The sequence below is a fragment of the Sus scrofa genome, chromosome 2 (genome assembly GCF_054392235.1).
Source record: "Sus scrofa isolate SSC_HxYL_T2T_F1_AM1 chromosome 2, Sscrofa_HxYL_maternal_Yorkshire_Landrace_v2.0, whole genome shotgun sequence".
NCBI classification, from domain to species: Eukaryota; Metazoa; Chordata; class Mammalia; order Artiodactyla; family Suidae; genus Sus; species Sus scrofa.
In genome coordinates, this window is record NC_139384.1 from 15,828,172 (window position 1) to 15,849,851 (window position 21,680).

The 21,680-nt window shown below is 34.6% G+C and overlaps 2 protein-coding genes across 2 annotated transcripts; both read right to left on the reverse strand.

The window, feature by feature from the left end:
- Window positions 1-7,249: 7,249 nt before the first annotated feature.
- On the reverse strand, window positions 7,250-8,182 carry LOC110259075 (olfactory receptor 4C3D-like). The gene has a single exon (XM_021082369.2). The coding sequence runs from the start codon at window positions 8,180-8,182 to the stop codon at window positions 7,250-7,252; it is 933 nt and encodes a 310-aa protein (XP_020938028.2).
- Window positions 8,183-15,459: 7,277 nt separating this feature from the next.
- Window positions 15,460-16,392, reverse strand: LOC146405220 (olfactory receptor 4C3D-like). The gene has a single exon (XM_085011661.1). The coding sequence runs from the start codon at window positions 16,390-16,392 to the stop codon at window positions 15,460-15,462; it is 933 nt and encodes a 310-aa protein (XP_084867787.1).
- Between the last annotated feature and the right edge of the window lie 5,288 nt (window positions 16,393-21,680).

Below are 21,680 nucleotides of genomic sequence, written 5' to 3' on the forward strand. Positions count from 1 at the left end.
GTGGAGATCCACTTACGAAGGAACACCTTCCTGGGTCCTGAAATATCTACAAAAATAAAAAATAACAGGTCTTAATCAGGAAAGTATTATGGTCTCACTTTCTTAAAACTAGAATTGTCATTTTCAGTGGAGAGCATGTTCTTGGCAGACCTGCCCCAGTTCTTGTTTCAATTCTTCCTTTCTTTCTCCACAATTTACATCTCTTCAGACCTAGCACCTGTCACCTGTTAAATATCCATGGTGCAACATTGGATGCATAAATAGTATGCTATTTAAACAAGATCAGGTTTCTCCTCCTGCTTCCAACTCCAAGTGACTTTGTAAGTCAGTTCAGTGTTTCATGCTACCGAGCCCTCCTCTGTGGCTGAGAACTTACACATTGCAATTCTCAGATGTATCTTATAAATGGAGAGTTGGCCCACAGATTTAAGAATTATTCCCTCTTCACTGATAATTCACATTTGAACTCTCAGCTGTAAATGTACAGAGAAATACACCATCAGTGACTATCTATCACAAGCAGAGTGTAACCAGAAATATATATATATATAAAATTGGTGACACCCTCTCCCTGGTACACATCCGAACACCTAAGTTATTTGAGTGTGCTTCCTCACATGCAGTAGTGCCAGGCATGGTGTCTGCAGTGTCTGAAACCTCTTAGGTGATGAGTAGATGCTTAGTGAGTTGCCATTCTCCATGGGTAAGAATAAGACTGCTTCCCCAGATCAGAAACCTGGGGGGAGTTCTAGTGTTCTTGTTCTCCTGCTCTGTTTATCATTTCTCTCTACAATGTGAGAAACACAAATGGACACTGAAAGGAAGCTGCCCTCCAGTTTAATAGTTTCTGCCACATTTTATGTGGTATAATTTTAAATTACCACTGGGAAAAACTATGTTAATTGTTCATTTTACTTTAGACAATTGGTGAGCTTGTTAATTGATATTTTTATTCTTTAAAATTATGTTCTACATACAATTTAAAATAGTCATATTCAGTCCAAGTACAGCTTCTGTTGATTGGATAAAAATAAATATTCTTGCATTAGTATTTATTACAAGATATATCAAGCAAAAGAAACTCTCTTTTTTTTTCCAAAAAATAAGGGTTTAAAAATAAGTTTAAATTTATTTACAGTTTAAATAAGTTTTATTTTAAAATCTTTTTATAGTTTTAAATAATAAGTTCTAAAAGTCAAAATTAAATGTGGAGAAGAAAAGAAATAGTCTGCTCGGTAAGACAGAAAGATAATGCACTACACATATATACACAGACCAATACAAACAGATATAAAATTCATTACTTTTTATAAATACCTACCAAAGTTCACAGATTCAACACATATCTACTGGATACTTCCTATGTATATGAATGTGTTCACACAAAGTCTTGAAAGGTCTGCCTGTTAAATGCCCTTAATGCCTGAAATTCATGAACAAACAGCAGCGAGAACCCACTCATGATATATTTTTTCTTCTTACTCCTTTATGGTTCTATTAAGTGCATTCTCATGCCTTCTCCCATCTTCCCATACTGACCATCTTCCATCATTCCTGGTTACAGGATACTGAGTTACTAATAGAATGAGAAATTTGGGGACATAAATTTCCTAAGGGAAGAGAAGAGAATAAATGAATATAATAAAATGGATTCTACAAAAACAAACAAACAAACAAACAAACAAACACGTCTTTTCTTTCAAAGATAAATGACTAAAGAACTTTATTTTTTAATTATCCATAATGCAAATTCCATACATATGTGGAGACAAAGTGCAGCAGCTCCATTGCATTCCCTTATTCTAAGTTGGGCTCCCCTAACAGATCAGAGAAATATAGTGTGTACATAAATTAAGTGTCAGGCCTAATTAACAAAAGTGCTTTAAAAATAACTATGAAGAAATAGAAATTAGTTTTTTTCTCCCCTTTGGCACCACAATACTCTTTCTAGGAATAAACCCTAAGGGAAATTTTTTCAAATTAATGATTTTTATTTTTACATTATAGATTGGTTTGCAGTGTTCTGTCAATTTTCTACTGTACAGTAAATGACCCAGTTACACACACACACACACACACACACACATACTTATATACATTATTTTTCTCACATTATCCTACATTATGTTCCATAATAAGTGACTAGATATATTTATATTTTTAAAGAAGAAAAACTATTATTTACTTACATGTTCAACACAATTACTGAGCTGTGAAATATTTAGAAATGGCATTGAATGTTCAATCTCAGAAAAATGGATAATTGAAAGAGTGTGTCTCTGATGTACAGCTTTCACAAGACGTTTTTAAAAATTAGGCAGTATCATAGGAATAATCTTAACTTATAAATTGAAGAACATGTTTGATGAAATTTAGAATTGTATAATTATTCTAATTTAATTCTAACTATATTTGTTATTATTTTACATATTTTAAATATTTATCAATAAGAAAAAAAAGAGCCCACACTATTTTTACTTCTAAATTGGTAGTATTGTACTTGAGCCTATCTTTCATGGCATTTTGTATGCAGATTGGCATAGATGAAAGGAAATTGTGATTTGTAAGACCTGAAAGTCTATGATCAAATGATTTCCTGGAAAAAAAAAATCTTACCTTTTAACTTCTCCACCATAACTCCAGGCTCAGGGCCTCAAGCAGCTGTTAGTTTACCAAGGAAAAAGTAGAATTGTAAGATTTAAAAACCTCAACTAGCTAAGCTATCAGTGTCTTTGTTGATTTATAAAGGTACCTATGGTAAACCTTAAAAGTACTGCAACATATTCTGTTTTCAAGTGAATTCTATGAAGTTTCTTAGCTGTGGCTAATTGGACCTCAGGGGTATTTCCGTACCATTAGCAGACCTTGGCCACAACCTAATTAATTATGTCATGTAAGTTAACTGAATAGCAGAGCTGAACTTTTCTTGCATTCATCATTAATTTTGACCCTCTCCCTGAGTCTACATTAAGACAAAGTACTATGACAAGACAAAAAAAAAAAAGTTGATTCTCACTTAAATATGTATGAATTTAAGTTTTGATAACATATGAGCTGATTCTGGACTCTCAATATTTAGTATTGTGCAAATTAAACATTTAGGAATGTAAAAATCTTATTTTTAATTGTATTATATTAATTTTAAGTTACTAGTACTGATGCAAATCATACTTTTTAAATGTTATTTTCAGATGAACATTAGGTGATAATCATGAATCCTATTATAATACAGCATTTAACACAAGGTAAAATTTACAGCGCCTCTTCAAAGGAGTTCTTTCCCATGACAATTCTGGAGTTAGATTACCATGATAATGATGAACATAATTCTATTCTTCAGTTATAGTGAGAGATGGTGAGTGGAATTTATTTCAATCATTTAATTGTAATTGTATAATATCCAAATGGAATAGAAAAAAATAGGCAATAATATTCAAATTTACCACAAGAAAATATAAGACCGGCAGTAAGAATGCCATATATATATATACCAAGAGGAAATAAGAAGCTAGGGCACTAAATCCTGGGCCAACCCTCTTATATGTTTTTTAAATTTTTATTGGATGGTAGGTGATTTACAATGTTGTGTTAGTTTCAGGTGTAAAACAAAGTGAATCAACCATGCAGATACATATACCTTTACTATTTTTCAGATTCTTTCTCCATATAGGCCATCACATAATATTGAATAGATTTCCCCATTCTATATTGTAGTCCTCGTAACCAATCGATTCCCTATATAGCAGTGCGTACATGCCAATACCAAACACCCAGTCCATCCCTCCCCACATTTTCCATTTAGTAACTATAAGTTTGGTTTTGAAATCTTTGAGTCTGTTTCTGTTTTTTGAATCAATTCTCTTGTATCATTCTTAGCCCATAAAATCGATCTCATGATATGTGCCTTTCTCTAAGTTACTTCACTAGTATGAGAATCTCTAGGTCCATCCGTGTTGTAGCAAATGGCATTATTAATTTTTGTTACGTCCAAGTAACATTCCATTGTATATATATACCACACCGTCTCTATCCAGTCCTCTGCTGCTGGGCATTTTGGTGGCTGCTGTGTTTGGGCTACTGTAAGTAGTGCTACAGTGACCAGTGGGATGCATATATCATTTCCAGTTATGCTTTTCTCTGGGTAGGCATGGGATTGCTAGATTGTATAGCAGTTTTATATTTAGTTTTTTAAGGTTCCACGCTTCTCTCTGTAATGGTTATACCAACTTACATTCTCACAATCAGTGAAGGAGGTTTCTCTTTTCTCCCAACCCACACCACTTCCCATTTATTATTTGTAGACTTTCTGGTGATGGTCATTATGACTGATGTGATGTGATATCTCACTGCAGTTTTGATATGCCATTCTCTAACAATTTGTGATGTTGAGCATGTTTTATGTGTATTTTGGCCATTTGTCTGTCTTTGGAGAAATGTCTATTGAGATCTTCTGACCATTTCTTTGATTGGGATGGTTGGGGTTTTTTTTAATGTAAATCTGTATGAGCTATTTGTATATTTTGGAGATTAATTCCTTGTCAGTCACTTCCTTTGCAAAGATTTATGGCCAGATTTATGGTATCTGGCCTTGTGTTGAATCGCTATTAATATACATCTCATTGGGCTTCCTATTGTGGCTCAGCTGTTTAAGGACCTGATGTTGTCTCTGTGATGATGTGGGTTCAATCCCTCACCACACGTAGTGGGTTAAGTTTTCACAGCTGAAGCATAGGTTGCAGCTGCAGCTTGGATTCAGTCCCTGGCCTGGGAACTTCCACATGCCATTGGTGCAGCCATAAAAGTTTTAAAAAAATTAAAAAAGAAAAATGGTATGAGTCTAGACTTACTTTTCATTCCCTATTAGGAGAAGAAAGTTTTCTTCAAGTGGTGCCTGCCATTAATAAGACATTGTGTGGCTTTCTGTGCCCTTAAATAATCCGTAGTTGTTTTTTTTTGAAATCTTGTGTTTAGGGTTCAATGAGTAAGTATTTTTTCAGAGTGACATATGATTTTTTTGTGTTTTCAAATTTTTTTGATATTTTTAACACACTTATCAAATATCAAAATTTAAGTAAAATTCTTTTAGCCTGCAGCTATTTCTTGGACACTTCAAAGGAGCCCCAATTCCTCTCAGAGAAGAACATCAAGGTAATTAGGCTTGCTAAATTATTTGAGAAACATTGCCAAGTGACTGCAGATGGACTGTCGTTTACAGTGTATAGATCAAGGTGCTTATTGTAGATATTCCAAAAGGAATAAGGGATTCCTAAAATTGGAATATCTTGATATAATGTGATCAATCATAATCCTTGTTATTATCTTTAAATGTTGTATATCACAGAAATATGCAAGTTTCTTGCCAATTAATTTATAATCAAATGTTTAACATGCCTCTTTAAGTTTTGTTGTTATGGGCCATCTTTATTTTACATTAGTCCTTTCATAAAATGAAGATCTTCAAAATCTTCATAAAAGGAACTTTTTGACAAATTGCACCACTTGTTAGAGACACTCTTTTCTCCATTGTATCTTCTTGCCTCCTTGGCGGTAGCCATGCACAACCTAGTAAGCACATTCTCCCCAGCACCATTCTCTGGAGTTAGGGTATGGTCAAATTATGGAAGAAATAGCTCAGGTTGACCATTGACTTGGAGAAAGTGATTTTATGAGATGTAGCATGATGGGAGTGTTGTAGTCAGAGAGACTTGGATTAACAACGAGTGATGTAATAATGTAGAATCACCTGGTAATCTCCATATGCATGAAAGAGCTTTGCAGGTATCCCCCCTTTTCTAAAGGTTCAACTTAACCACTCCCATATTCGGAAGTCCTATATTAGTATATATTTTCATTAGTGGGATAGAAATACAAAGAGATTTTTGATTTTATAAATATGTACATATTACATATAGGGTATTATATATATGTATTTATAATTCCATACCAGTGCTGGTCATTTGTAACATGAAGTGGTGTAAAACGTGAACATTCAAGGAGAAGAAAATACAGTGCCAAAGTATATTGCTACTCATGAGGCAAGTCTACAGCATATAGACCATATCTCCTTAAAGTTCCAAATGAATTGTTAAGAATGCAGAAAGTGTTCTTATCTATAAACATAGCACAGGTAACTGTGATTCATTAAAAGAAAGTAAGGTTGAGTGTGAAAGATGTGGGTTGGAAGTTTGTAGCTGAAACTTTTGAAAGGAAGCAGGATTTCTTATAATAAGCACACTTTATGGAGTAAGCGTGTGTGATGTGAGACAGAGAAATTACTAAAATCCTAGGCTTTAATTTGCATTTCTGTAAAATGGGCATGTTAATGGTCGAACAACAAATTTAAACTTGGGTAAATCAACAAAGTGAATATGCCTGATAGTAAATAAAGTGTCAGTTTAATGTAAATATGTGTATCAGACTCACAGAGCAAGAGCTTTGGAATCTAATCCTATTCCTGTTCTTTCAAATTTGATAAAAGGTGCATATCCTTTTTCAAATGACTCCTCAAGTCATAGTTTGGAAAATGAAAACATTTATTTTATATTCAAGACAGTGAGGCATAAGGACATTTAAGAAAAGAGAGTACTGTACAGTGGGAAAATAAAAAAAAAGTGAAGGAATAAACGTAGAACTAAACATAAACAGTAAAAAAAAAAAAGAAAAGAAAAGAGAGTAGATTTAGAATAATTTCAAAATTTCTGATGTATTTTGTGGCAGGTAAAGACTTAAATTGTGAAATATTGTATGCTCCTTGTATGGCTCTCTCTCTTCTTTTGGTAAATTTGTAGTACAAAAAAAAAAAAAATTCAACTGTGATTCCTTCATGCACTGCATCTTCCTTATGAATCTATTTAAGAATTTTTATCCCTATTTACTTTCCCACATGTTAAGCAAAAGTAGACTTTCTGAGACCAAGGTCCTTAGGAGAAGACAATTTCATGCAAGTAAAACAAATGCAGTATTTAGTAAAGTGACAGTAAAACTCAGAAGAAAAACATGCTCTACAATGATCAAACTAGGACTTTATAGTTGCTTTTACATTTTCTATTCTGAAGTTAGGAACAATGCAATGACAAAGTTTATTAAAAGTTATCAAAATGCCTAATAAATCCCTAGCCACTATTTAATATTCTACAGAAACTCAAACACTAGTTTTGCCTCTTTTTTCTGTCAATGATCTATTAAACTTAGGGTTTTTTTTTTTACAATTACCCAAGAATAATTCTCCCTATATATAAATTATCAGTTTCTAAGAACCATGAACGGTCTCACTTACTCTCCTCTTCAACAAAGTCTTCATGGCAATTTGCACCTCTGTGTTTCTCACTGTATAAATGATAGGATTTAACATGGGAGTGAAGGTGGCATAGAACAAACTCACCAACTTGTCCACAGGATAGGTGGCCACAGGACGTACATAGGTGAATATACAAGGGACAAAAAAGAGCACCACTACTGTAAAGTGGGAGCCACATGTAGAGAGGGCTTTGTATCTTCCTTCAGAACTATGGGATTTCAGAGAGCTCAGAATGACTATGTAGGAGGTGAGTAGCATGAAAAAAATAAGCAAGCACATGCCGCCAGTGTTAGCTGATATCACTATTCCACGCCAGTAGGTGTCACTGCAGGCAAGTTCAAACAGTGAGAAGAAGTCACACATGAAGTGGTCAATGACATTGGGACCACAGAAGGTCAACTCATGTGTGAAAAAAATCTGGACAGTGGAGTGCAGGATGCCCCCAATCCAGGCCACCACAACCAGCAGCTGGCAGAGCCCATGTCTCATGATGGTCGTGTAGTGCAGAGGCTTGCAGATGGCCACATAGCGGTCATAAGCCATGGCAATGAGCACAATGGTCTCTGATCCTCCCAGGAAGTGTTCCAAAAAGAGCTGAGTCAGGCAGCCACCCCAGGAGATGGTTGTCCTCTGATAGAGCAGGTCAATGGTAATTTTGGGGGTGGTGACAGAGGAGAAGGAGGCATCTATGAAGGACAAGTGAGTGAGAAAGAAGTACATGGGGGCCGAAAGTGTGGGGCTGAGGGAGATGGTTATGACAATGAACAGATTGGCCAGCAAGGTAAATAGGAAAATGAACAAAAAGACCATGAAGAGTATTTTTTGCAAATGTGGATTCTGTGTGAGTCCCAAGAGAACGAATTCAGTCACATTGTTGGGAGACATGTGGAGATCCACTTACGAAGGAACACCTTCCTGGGTCCTGAAATATCTACAAAAATAAAAAATAACAGGTCTTAACCAGGAAAGTATTATGGTCTCACTTTCTTAAAACTAGAATTGTCATTTTCAGTGGAGAGCATGTTCTTGGCAGACCTGCCCCAGTTCTTGTTTCAATTCTTCCTTTCTTTCTCCACAATTTACATCTCTTCAGACCTAGCACCTGTCACCTGTTACATATCCATGGTGCAACACTGGATGCATAAATAGTATGCTATTTAAACAAGATCAGGTTTCTCCTCCTGCTTCCAACTCCAAGTGACTTTGTCAGTCAGTTCAGTGTTTCATGCTACCGAGCCCTCCTCTGTGGCTGAGAACTTTTACACATTGCAATTCTCAGATGTATCTTATAAATGGAGAGTTGGCCCACAGATTTAAGAATTATTCCCTCTTCACTGATAATTCACATTTGAACTCTCAGCTGTAAATGTACAGAGAAATACACCATCAGTGACTATCTATCACAAGCAGAGTGTAACCAGAAATATATATATATATATAAAATTGGTGACACCCTCTCCCTGGTACACATCCGAGCACATAAGTTATTTGAATGTGCTTCCTCACATCCAGTAGTGCCAGGCATGGTGTCTGCAGTGTCTGAAACCTCTTAGGTGATGAGTAGATGCTTAGTGAGTTGCCATTCTCCATGGGTAAGAATAAGACTGCTTCCCCAGATCAGAAACCTGGGGGGAGTTCTAGTGTTCTTGTTCTCCTGCTCTGTTTATCATTTCTCTCTACAATGTGAGAAACACAAATGGACACTGAAAGGAAGCTGCCCTCCAGTTTAATAGTTTCTGCCACATTTTATGTGGTATAATTTTAAATTACCACTGGGAAAAACTATGTTAATGGTTCCTTTTACTTTAGACAATTGGTGGGCTTGTTAATTGATATTTTTATTCTTTAAAATTATGTTCTACATACAATTTAAAATAGTCATATTCAGTCCAAGTACAGCTTCTGTTGATTGGATAAAAATAAATATTCTTGCATTAGTATTTATTACAAGATATATCAAGCAAAAGAAACTCTCTTTTTTTTTCCAAAAAATAAGGGTTTAAAAATAAGTTTAAATTTATATACAGTTTAAATAAGTTTTATTTTAAAATCTTTTTATAGTTTTAAAAAATAAGTTCTAAAAATCAAAATTAAATGTGGAGAAGAAAAGAAATAGTCTGCTCGGTAAGACAGAAAGATAATGCACTACACATATATACACAGACCAATACAAACAGATATAAAATTCATTACTTTTTATAAATACCTACCAAAGTTCACAGATTCAACAAATATCTACTGGATACTTCCTATGTATATGAATGTGTTCACACAAAGTCCTGAAGGGTCTGCCTGTTAAATGCCCTTAATGCCTGAAATTCATTAACAAACAGCAACGAGAACCCACTCATGATATATTTTTTCTTCTTACTCCTTTATGGTTCTATTAAGTGCATTCTCATGCCTTCTCCCATCTTCCCATACTGACCATCTTTCATCATTCCTGGTTACAGGATACTGAATTACTGATAGAATGAGAAATTTGGGAACGTAAATTTCCTAAGGAAAGTGAAGAGAATAAATGAATATAATAAAATGGATTCTACAAAAACAAACAAACAAACAAACAAACAAACAAACACGTCTTTTCTTTCAAAGTTAAATGGCTAAAGAACTTTATTTTTTAATTATCCATAATGCAAATTCCATACATATGTGGAGACAAAGTGCAGCAGCTCCATTGCATTCCCTTATTCTAAGTTGGGCTCCCCTAACAGATCAGAGAAATATAGTGTGTACATAAATTGAGTGTTAGACCTAATTAACAAAAGCGCTTTAAAAATAACTATGAAAAAATAGAAATCAGTTTTTTCTTCCCTTTGGCACCACAATACTCTTTCTAGGAATAAACCCTAAGGGAAATTTTTTCAATTTAGTGCTTTTTATTTTTACATTATAGATTGGTTTACAGTGTTCTGTCAATTTTCTACTGTACAGTAAATGACCCAGTTACACACACACACACACACACACACACACACATACTTATATACATTGTTTTTCTCACATTATCCTACATTATGTTCCATAATAAGTGACTAGATATATTTATATTTTTAAAGGAGAAAAACTATTATTTACTTACATGTTCAACACAATTACTGAGCTGTGAAATATTTAGAAATGGCATTGAATGTTCAACCTCAGAAAAATGGATAATTGAAAGAGTGTTTCTCTGATGTATAGCTTTCACAAGATGTTTTTAAAAATGAGGCAGTATCATAGGAGTATTCTTAACTTATAAATATTGAAGAAAATGTTTGATGAAAATTAGAATTGTATAATTATTCTAATTTAATTCTAACTATATTTGTTATTATTTTACATATTTTAAATATTTATCAATAAGAAAAAAAAGAGCCCACACTATTATTACTTCTAAATTGGTAGTATTGTACTTGAGCCTATCTTTCATGGCATTTTGTATGCAGATTGGCATAGATGAAAGGAAATTGTGATTTGTAAGATCTGAAAGTCTATGATCAAATGATTTCCTGAAAAAAAAAAAAAATCTTACCTTTTCACTTCTCCACCATAACTCCAGGCTCAGGGCCTCAAGCAGCTGTTAGTTTACCAAGGAAAAAGTAGAATTGTAAGATTTAAAAACCTCAACTAGCTAAGCTATCAGTGTCTTTGTTGATTTATAAAGGTACCTATGGTAAACCTTAAAAGTACTGCAACATATTCTGTTTTCAAGTGAATTCTATGAAGTTTCTTAGCTGTGGCTAATTGGACCTCAGGGGTATTTCCGTACCATTAGCAGACCTTGGCCACAACCTAATTAATTATGTCATGTAAGTTAACTGAATAGCAGAGCTGAACTTTTCTTGCATTCATCATTAATTTTGACCCTCTCCCAGAGTCTACATGAAGACAACGTACTATGACAAGACAAAAAAAAAAAAGTTGATTCTCACTTAAATATTTATGAATTTAAGTTTTGATAACATATGAGCTGATTATGGACTCTCAATATTTAGTATTGTGCAAATTAAACATTTAGGAATGTAAAAATCTTATTTTTAATTGTATTATATTAATTTTAAGTTACTAGAACTTATGCAAATCATACTTTTTAAATGTTATTTTCGGATGAACATTAGGTGATAATCATGAATCCTATTATAATACAGCATTTAACACAAGGTAAAATTTACAGCGCCTCTTCAAAGGAGTTCTTTCCCATGACAATTCTGGAGTTAGATTACCATGATAATGATGAACATAATTCTATTCTTCAGTTATAGTGAGAGATGGTGAGTGGAATTTATTTCAATCATTTAATTGTAATTGTAGAATATCCAAATGGAATAGAAAAAAATAGGCAATAATATTCAAATTTACCACAAGAAAACATAAGACCGGCAGTAAGAATGCCATATATATATATACCAAGAGGAAATAAGAAGCTAGGGCACTAAATCCTGGGCCAACCCTCTTATATTTTTTAAAATTTTTATTGGATGGTAGGTGATTTACAATGTTGTGTTAGTTTCAGGTGTAAAACAAAGCGAATCAACCATGCAGATACATATACCTTTACTATTTTTCAGATTCTTTCTCCATATAGGCCATCACATAATATTGAATAGATTTCCCCATTCTATATTGTAGTCCTCGTAACCAATCGATTCCCTATATAGCAGTGCGTACATGCCAATACCAAACACCCAGTCCATCCCTCCCCACATTTTCCATTTAGTAACTATAAGTTTGGTTTTGAAATCTTTGAGTCTGTTTCTGTTTTTTGAATAAATTCTCTTGTATCATTATTAGCGCATAAAATCGATCTCATGATATTTGCCCTTCTCTAAGTTACTTCACTAGTATGAGAATCTCTAGGTCCATCCGTGTTGTAGCAAATGGCATTATTATTATTTGTTATGTCCAAGTAACATTCCATTGTATATATATATATACCACACCGTCTCTATCCAGTCCTCTGCTGCTGGGCATTTTGGTGGCTGCTGTGTTTGGGCTACTGTAAGTAGTGCTACAGTGACCAGTGGGATGCATATATCATTTCCAGTTATGCTTTTCTCTGGGTAGGCATGGGATTGCTAGATTGTATAGCAGTTTTATGTTTAGTTTTTTAAGGTTCCACGCTTCTCTCTGTAATGGTTATACCAACTTACATTCTCACAATCAGTGAAGGAGGTTTCTCTTTTCTCCCAACCCACACCACTTCCCATTTATTATTTGTAGACTTTCTGGTGATGGTCATTATGACTGATGTGATGTGATATCTCACTGCAGTTTTGATATGCCTTTCTCTAACAATTTGTGATGTTGAGCATGTTTTATGTGTATTTTGGCCATTTGTCTGTCTTTGGAGAAATGTCTATTGAGATCTTCTGACCATTTCTTTGATTGGGATGGTTGGGGTTTTTTTTAATGTAAATCTGTATGAGCTATTTGTATATTTTGGAGATTAATTCCTTGTCAGTCACTTCCTTTGCAAAGATTTATGGCCAGATTTATGGTATCTGGCCTTGTGTTGAATCGCTATTAATATACATCTCATTGGGCTTCCTATTGTGGCTCAGCTGTTTAAGGACCTGATGTTGTCTCTGTGATGATGTGGGTTCAATCCCTGACCACACGTAGTGGGTTAAGTTTTCACAGCTGAAGCATAGGTTGCAGCTGCAGCTTGGATTCAGTCCCTGGCCTGGGAACTTCCACATGCCATTGGTGCAGCCATAAAAGTTTTCAAAAAATTAAAAAAGAAAAATGGTATGAGTCTAGACTTACTTTTCATTCCCTATTAGGAGAAGAAAGTTTTCTTCAAGTGCTGCCTGCCATTAATAAGACATTGTGTGGCTTTCTGTGCCCTTAAATAATCTGTAGTTGTTTTTTTTTTTTTTTTTGAAATCTTGTGTTTTGGGTTCAATGAGTAAGTATTTCTTCAGAGTGACATATGATTTTTTTGTTTTTTCAATTTTTTTTGATATTTTTAACACACTTATCAAATATCAAAATTTAAGTAAAATTCTTTTAGCCTCCAGCTATTTCTGGGACACTTCAAAGGAGCCCCAATTCCTCTCAGAGAAGAACATCAAGCTAATTAGGCTTGCTAAATTATTTGAGAAACATTGCCAAGTGACTGCAGATGGACTGTCGTTTACAGTGTATAGATCAAGGTGCTTATTGTAGATATTCCAAAAGGAATAAGGGATTCCTAAAATTGGAATATCTTGATATAATGTGATCAATCATAATCCTTGTTATTATCTTTAAATGTTGTATATCACAGAAATATCCAAGTTTCTTGCCAATTAATTTATAATCAAATGTTTAACATGCCTCTTTAAGTTTTGTTCTTATGGGCCATCTTTATTTTACATTAATCCTTTCATAAAACGAAGATCTTCAAAATCTTCATAAAAGGAACTTTTTGACAAATTGCACCACTTGTTAGAGACACTCTTTTCTCCATTGTATCTTCTTGCCTCCTTGGCGGTAGCCATGCACAACCTAGTAAGCACATTCTCCCCAGCACCATTCTCTGGAGTTAGGGTATGGTCAAATTATGGAAGAAATAGCTCAGGTTGACCATTGACTTGGAGAAAGTGATTTTATGAGATGTAGCATGATGGGAGTGTTGTAGTCAGAGAGACTTGGATTAACAACGAGTGATGTAATAATGTAGAATCACCTGGTAATCTCCATATGCATGAAAGAGCTTTGCAGGTATCCCCCCTTTTCTAAAGGTTCAACTTAGCCACTCCCATATTAGGAAGTCCTATATTAGTATATATTTTCATTAATGGGAAAGAAATACAAAGAGATTTTTGATTTTATAAATATGTACATATTACATATAGGGTATTATATATATGTATTTATAATTCCATACCAGTGCTGGTCATTTGTAACATGAAGTGGTGTAAAACTTGAACATTCAAGGAGAAGAAAATACAGTGCCAAAGTATATTGCTACTCATGAGGCAAGTCTACAGCATATAGACCATATCTCCTTAAAGTTCCAAATGAATTGTTAAGAATGCAGAAAGTGTTCTTATCTATAAACATAACACAGGTAATTGTGATTCATTAAAAGAAAGTAAGGTTGAGTGTGAAAGATGTGGGTTGGAAGTTTGTAGCTGAAACTTTTGAAAGGAAGCAGGATTTCTTATAATAAGCACACTTTATGGAGTAAGCGTGTGTGATGTGAGACAGAGAAATTACTAAAATCCTAGGCTTTAATTTGCATTTCTGTAAAATGGGCATGTTAATGGTCGAACAACAAATTTAAACTTGGGTAAATCAACAAAGTGAATATGCCTGATAGTAAATAAAGTGTCAGTTTAATGTAAATATGTGTATCAGACTCACAGAGCAAGAGCTTTGGAATCTAATCCTATTCCTGTTCTTTCAAATTTGATAAAAGGTGCATATCCTTTTTCAAATGACTCCTCAAGTCATAGTTTGGAAAATGAAAACATTTATTTTATATTCAAGACAGTGAGGCATAAGGACATTTAAGAAAAGAGAGTACTGTACAGTGGGAAAATAAAAAAAAGTGAAGGAATAAACATAGAACTAAACATAAACAGTAAAAAAAAGAAAAGAAAAGAAAAGAGAGTAGATTTAGAATAATTTCAAAATTTCTGATGTATTTTGTGGCAGGTAAAGACTTAAATTGTGAAATATTGTATGCTCCTTGTATGGCTCTCTCTCTTCTTTTGGTAAATTTGTAGTACAAAAAAAAAAAAAAATCAACTGTGATTCCTTCATGCACTGCATCTTCCTTATGAATCTATTTAAGAATTTTTATCCCTATGTACTTTCCCACATGTTAAGCAAAAATAGAATTTCTGAGACCAAGGTCCTTAGGAGAAGACAATTTCATGCAAGTAAAACAAATGCAGTATTTAGTAAAGTGACAGTAAAACTCAGAAGAAAAACATGCTCTACAATGATCAAACTAGGACTTTATAGTTGCTTTTACATTTTCTATTCTGAAGTTAGGAACAATGCAATGACAAAGTTTATTAAAAGTTATCAAAATGCCTAACAAATCCCTAGCCACTATTTAATATTCTACAGAAACTCAAACACTAGTTTTGCCTCTTTTTTCTGCCAATGATCTATAAAACGTAGGTTTTTTTTTTTTTACAATTACCCAAGAATAATTCTCCCTATATATAAATTATCAGTTTCTAAGAACCATGAATGGTCTCACTTACTCTCCTCTTCAACAAAGTCTTCATGGCAATTTTCACCTCTGTGTTTCTCACTGTATAAATGATAGGATTTAACATGGGAGTGAAGGTGGCGTAGAACAAAGTCACCAACTTGTCCACAGGATAGGTGGCCACAGGACGTACGTGTGTAAATATACAAGGGACAAAAAAGAGCACCACTACTGTAAAGTGGGAGCCACATGTAGAGAGGGCTTTGTATCTTCCTTCAGAACTATGGGATTTCAGAGAGCTCAGAATGACCATGTAGGAGGTGAGGAGCATGAAAAAAATGAGCAAGCACATGCCCCCAGTGTTAGCTGATATCACTATTCCACGCCAGTAGGTGTCATTGCAGGCAAGTTGCAACAGTGAGAAGAAGTCACACATGAAGTGGTCAATGACATTGGAACCACAGAAGGTCAACTCACGTGTGAAAAAAATCTGGACAGTGGAGTGCAGGATGCCCCCAATCCAGGCCACCACAACCAGCAGCTGGCAGAGCCCATGTCTCATGATAGTCGTGTAGTGCAAAGGCTTGCAGATGGCCACATAGCGGTCATAAGCCATGGCAATGAGGAAAATGATCTCTGATCCTCCCAGGAAGTGTTCCAAAAAGAGCTGAGTAAGGCAACCACTCCTGGAGATGGTTGTCCTCTGATAGAGCAGGTCAATGGTAATTTTGGGGGTGGTGACAGAGGAGAAGGAGGCATCTATGAAGGACAAGTGAGTGAGAAAGAAGTACATGGGGGCCGAAAGTGTGGGGCTGAGGGAGATGGTTATGACAATGAACAGATTGGCCAGCAAGGTAAATAGGAAAATGAACAAAAAGACCATGAAGAGTATTTTCCGCAAATGTGGATTCTGTGTGAGTCCCAAGAGAACGAACTCAGTCACATTGTTGGGAGACATGTGGAGATCCACTTACGAAGGAACACCTTCCTGGGTCCTGAAATATCTACAAAAATAAAAAATAACAGGTCTTAATCAGGAAAGTATTATGGTCTCACTTTCTTAAAACTAGAGTTGTCATTTTCAGTGAAGAGCATGTTCTTGGCAGACCTGCCCCAGTTCTTGTTTCAATTCTTCCTTTCTTTCTCCACAATTTACATCTCTTCAGACCTAGCACCTGTCACCTGTTACATATCCATGGTGCAACATTGGATGCATAAATAGTATGCTATTTAAACAAGATCAGGTTTGTCCTCCTGCTTCCAACTCCAAGTGACTTTGTAAGTCAGTTCAGTGTTTCATGCTACTGAGCCCTCCTCTGTGGCTGAGAACTTACACATTGCAATTCTCAGATGTGTCTTATAAATGGAGAGTTGGCCCACAGATTTAAGAATTATTCCCTCTTCACTGATAATTCACATTTGAACTCTCAGCTGTAAATGTACAGAGAAATACACCATCAGTGACTATCTATCACAAGCAGAGTGTAACCAGAAATATATATATATATATACATATATATATATATATATATATATATATATGTAAAATTGGTGACACCCTCTCCCTGGTACACATCCGAACACATAGGTTATTTGAATGTGCTTCCTCACATGCAGTAGTGCCAGGCATGGTGTCTGCAGTGTCTGAAACCTCTTAGGTGATGAGTAGATGCTTAGTGAGTTGCCATTCTCCATGGGTAAGAATAAGACTGCTTCCCCAGATCAGAAACCTGGGGGGAGTTCTAGTGTTCTTGTTCTCCTGCTCTGTTTATCATTTCTCTCTACAATGTGAGAAACACAAATGGACACTGAAAGGAAGCTGCCCTCCAGTTTAATAGTTTCTGCCACATTTTATGTGGTATAATTTTAAACTACCACTGGGAAAAACTATGTTAATGGTTCCTTTTACTTTAGACAATTGGTGGGCTTGTTAATTGATATTTTTATTCTTTAAAATTATGTTCTACATACAATTTAAAATAGTCATATTCAGTCCAAGTACAGCTTCTGTTGATTGGATAAAAATAAATATTCTTGCATTAGTATTTATTACAAGATATATCAAGCAAAAGAAACTCTCTTTTTTTTTCCAAAAAATAAGGGTTTAAAAATAAGTTTAAATTTATTTACAGTTTAAATAAGTTTTATTTTAAAAACTTTTTATAGTTTTAAAAAATAAGTTCTAAAAATCAAAATTAAATGTGGAGAAGAAAAGAAATAGTCTGCTCGGTAAGACAGAAAGATAATGCACTACACATATATACACAGACCAATACAAACAGATATAAAATTTATTACTTTTTATAAATACCTACCAAAGTTCACAGATTCAACAAATATCTACTGGATACTTCCTATGTATATGAATGTGTTCACACAAGGTCCTGAAGGGTCTGCCTGTTAAATGCCCTTAATGCCTGAAATTCATTAACAAACAGCAGCGAGAACCCACTCATGATATATTTTTTCTTCTTCCTCCTTTACGGTTCTATTAAATGCATTCTCATGCCTTCTCCCATCTTCCCATACTGACCATCTTCCATCATTCCTGGTTACAGGATACTGAGTTACTAATAGAATGAGAAATTTGGGGACATAAATTTCCTAAGGAAAGTGAAGAGAATAAATGAATATAATAAAATGGATTCTACAAAAACAAACAAACAAACAAACAAACACGTTTTTTCCTTCAAAGATAAATGACTAAAGAACTTTATTTTTTAATTATCCATAATGCAAATTCCATACATATGTGGAGACAAAGTGCAGCAGCTCCATTGCATTCCCTTATTCTAAGGTGGGCTCCCCTAACAGATCAGAGAAATATAGTGTGTACATAAATTGAGTGTTAGACCTAATTAACAAAAGCGCTTTAAAAATAACTACGAAAAAATAGAAATCAGTTTTTTCTCCCCTTTGGCACCACAATACTCTTTCTAGGAATAAACCCTAAGGGAAATTTTTTCAATTTAATGCTTTTTATTTTTACATTATAAATTGGTTTACAGTGTTCTGTCAATTTTCTACTGTACAGTAAATGACCCAGGTACACACACACACACACACACACACATACTTATATACATTGTTTTTCTCACATTATCCTACATTATGTTCCATAATAAGTGACTAGATATATTTATATTTTTAAAGGAGAAAAACTATTATTTACTTACATGTTCAACACAATTACTGAGCTGTGAAATATTTAGAAATGGCATTGAATGTTCAACCTCAGAAAAATGGATAATTGAAAGAGTGTGTCTCTGATGTACAGCTTTCACAAGACGTTTTTAAAAATTAGGCAGTATCATAGGAGTATTCTTATAAATTGAAGAACATGTTTGATGAAATTTAGAATTGTATAATTATTCTAATTTAATTCTAACTATATTTGTTATTATTTTACATATTTTAAATATTTATCAATAAGAAAAAAAAGAGCCCACACTATTTTTACTTCTAAATTGGTAGTATTGTACTTGAGTCTATCTTTCATGGCATTTTGTATGCAGATTGGCATAGATGAAAGGAAATTATGATTTGTAAGATCTGAAAGTCTATGATCAAATGATTTCCTGGAAAAAAAAAAATCTTACCTTTTAACTTCTCCACCATAACTCCAGGCTCAGGGCCTCAAGCAGCTGTTAGTTTACCAAGGAAAAAGTAGAATTGTAAGATTTAAAAACCTCAACTAGCTAAGCTATCAGTGTCTTTGTTGATTTATAAAGGTACCTATGGTAAACCTTAAAAGTACTGCAACATATTCTGTTTTCAAGTGAATTCTATGAAGTTTCTTAGCTGTGGCTAATTGGACCTCAGGGGTATTTCCGTACCATTAGCAGACCTTGGCCACAACCTAATTAATTATGTCATGTAAGTTAACTGAATAGCAGAGCTGAACTTTTCTTGCATTCATCATTAATTTTGAACCTCTCCCTGAGTCTACATGAAGACAAAGTACTATGACAAGACCAAAAAAAAAAAAAAAAAGTTGATTCTCACTTAAATATTTATGAATTTAAGTTTTGATAACATATGAGCTGATTATGGACTCTCAATATTTAGTATTGTGCAAATTAAACATTTAGGAATGTAAAAATCTTATTTTTAATTGTATTATATTAAAGTTACTAGAATTTATGCAAATCATAGTTTTTAAATGTTATTTTCGGATGAACATTAGGTGATAATCATGAATCCTATTATAATACAGCATTTAACACAAGGTAAAATTTACAGCGCCTCTTCAAAGGAGTTCTTTCCCATGACAATTCTGGAGTTAGATTACCATGATAATGATGAACATAATTCTATTCTTCAGTTATAGTGAGAGATGGTGAGTGGAATTTATTTCAATCATTTAATTGTAATTGTATAATATCCAAATGGAATAGAAAAAGTAGGCAATAATATTCAAATTTACCACAAGAAAATATAAGACCGGCAGTAAGAATGCCATATATATATATATATATATACCAAGAGGAAATAAGAAGCTAGGGCACTAAATCCTGGGCCAACCCTCTTATATGTTTTTTAAATTTTTATTGGATGGTAGGTGATTTACAATGTTGTGTTAGTTTCAGGTGTAAAACAAAGTGAATCAACCATGCATACACATATACCTTTACTATTTTTCAGATTCTTTCTCCATATAGGCCATCACATAATATTGAATAGATTTCCCCATTCTATATTGTAGTCCTCGTAACCAATCGATTCCCTATATAGCAGTGCGTACATGCCAATACCAAACACCCAGTCCATCCCTCCCCACATTTTCCATTTAGTAACTATAAGTTTGGTTTTGAAATCTTTGAGTCTGTTTCTGTTTTTTGAATCAATTCTCTTGTATCATTCTTAGCCCATAAAATCGATCTCATGATATTTGCCTTTCTCTAAGTTACTTCACTAGTATGAGAATCTCTAGGTCCATCCGTGTTGTAGCAAATGGCATTATTATTATTTGTTACGTCCAAGTAACATTCCATTGTATATATATACACCACACCGTCTCTATCCAGTCCTCTGCTGATGGGCATTTTGGTGGCTGCTGTGTTTGGGCTACTGTAAGTAGTGCTACAGTGACCAGTGGGATGCATATATCATTTCCAGTTATGCTTTTCTCTGGGGTAGGCATGGGATTGCTAGATTGTATAGCAGTTTTATATTTAGTTTTTTAAGGTTCCACACTTCTCTCTGTAGTGGTTATACCAACTTACATTCTCACAATCAGTGAAGGAGGTTTCTCTTTTCTCCCAACCCACACCACTTCCCATTTATTATTTGTAGACTTTCTGGTGATGGTCATTATGACTGATGTGATGTGATATCTCATTGCAGTTTTTTTGTTTTTGTTTTTGTTTTTGGTCTTTTTGTTGTTGTTGATGTTGTTGTTGCTATTTCTTGGGCCGCTCCCCCGGCATATGGAGGTTCCCAGGCCAAAGGTCGAATCGAACCTGTAGCCGCCAGCCTATGCCAGAGCCACAGCAACGCGGGATCCGAGCCGCATCTGCAACCTACACCACAGCTCACAGCAATGCCAGATGGTTAACCCATTGAGCAAGGGCAAGGACCGAACCCGCAACCTCATAGTTCCTAGGCGGATTCGTTAACCACTGCGCCACGACGGGAACTCCGTCATTGCAGTTTTGATACGCCTTTCTCTAACAATTTGTGATGTTGAGCATGTTTTATGTGTATTTTGGCCATTTGTCTGTCTTTGGCGAAATGTCTATTGAGATCTTCTGACCATTTCTTTGATTGGGATGGTTGGGTTTTTTTTAATGTAAAGCTGTATGAGGTATTTGTATATTTTGGAGATTAATTCCTTGTCAGTCACTTCCTTTGCAAAGATTTATGGCCAGATTTATGGTATCTGGCCTTGTGTTGAATCGCTATTAATATACATCTCATTGGGCTTCCTATTGTGGCTCAGCTGTTTAAGGACCTGATGTTGTCTCTGTGATGATGTGGGTTCAATCCCTCACCTCATTTAGTGGGTTAAGTTTTCACAGCTGAAGCGTAGGTTGCAGCTGCAGCTTGGATTCAGTCCCTGGCCTGGGAACTTCCACATGCCATTGGTGCAGCCATAAAAGTTTTAAAAAAATTAAAAAAGAAAAATGGTATGAGTCTAGACTTACTTTTCATTCCCTATTAGGAGAAGAAAGTTTTCTTCAAGTGCTGCCTGCCATTAATAAGACATTGTGTGGCTTTCTGTGCCCTTAAATAATGTGTAGTTGC

Excerpts from the sequence above, each read along its gene's own strand:
- LOC110259075 (XM_021082369.2), bottom strand. The coding sequence starts at position 8,182 with ATGTCTCCCAACAATGTGACTGAATTCGTTCTCTTGGGACTCACACAG.
- LOC146405220 (XM_085011661.1), bottom strand. The coding sequence starts at position 16,392 with ATGTCTCCCAACAATGTGACTGAGTTCGTTCTCTTGGGACTCACACAG.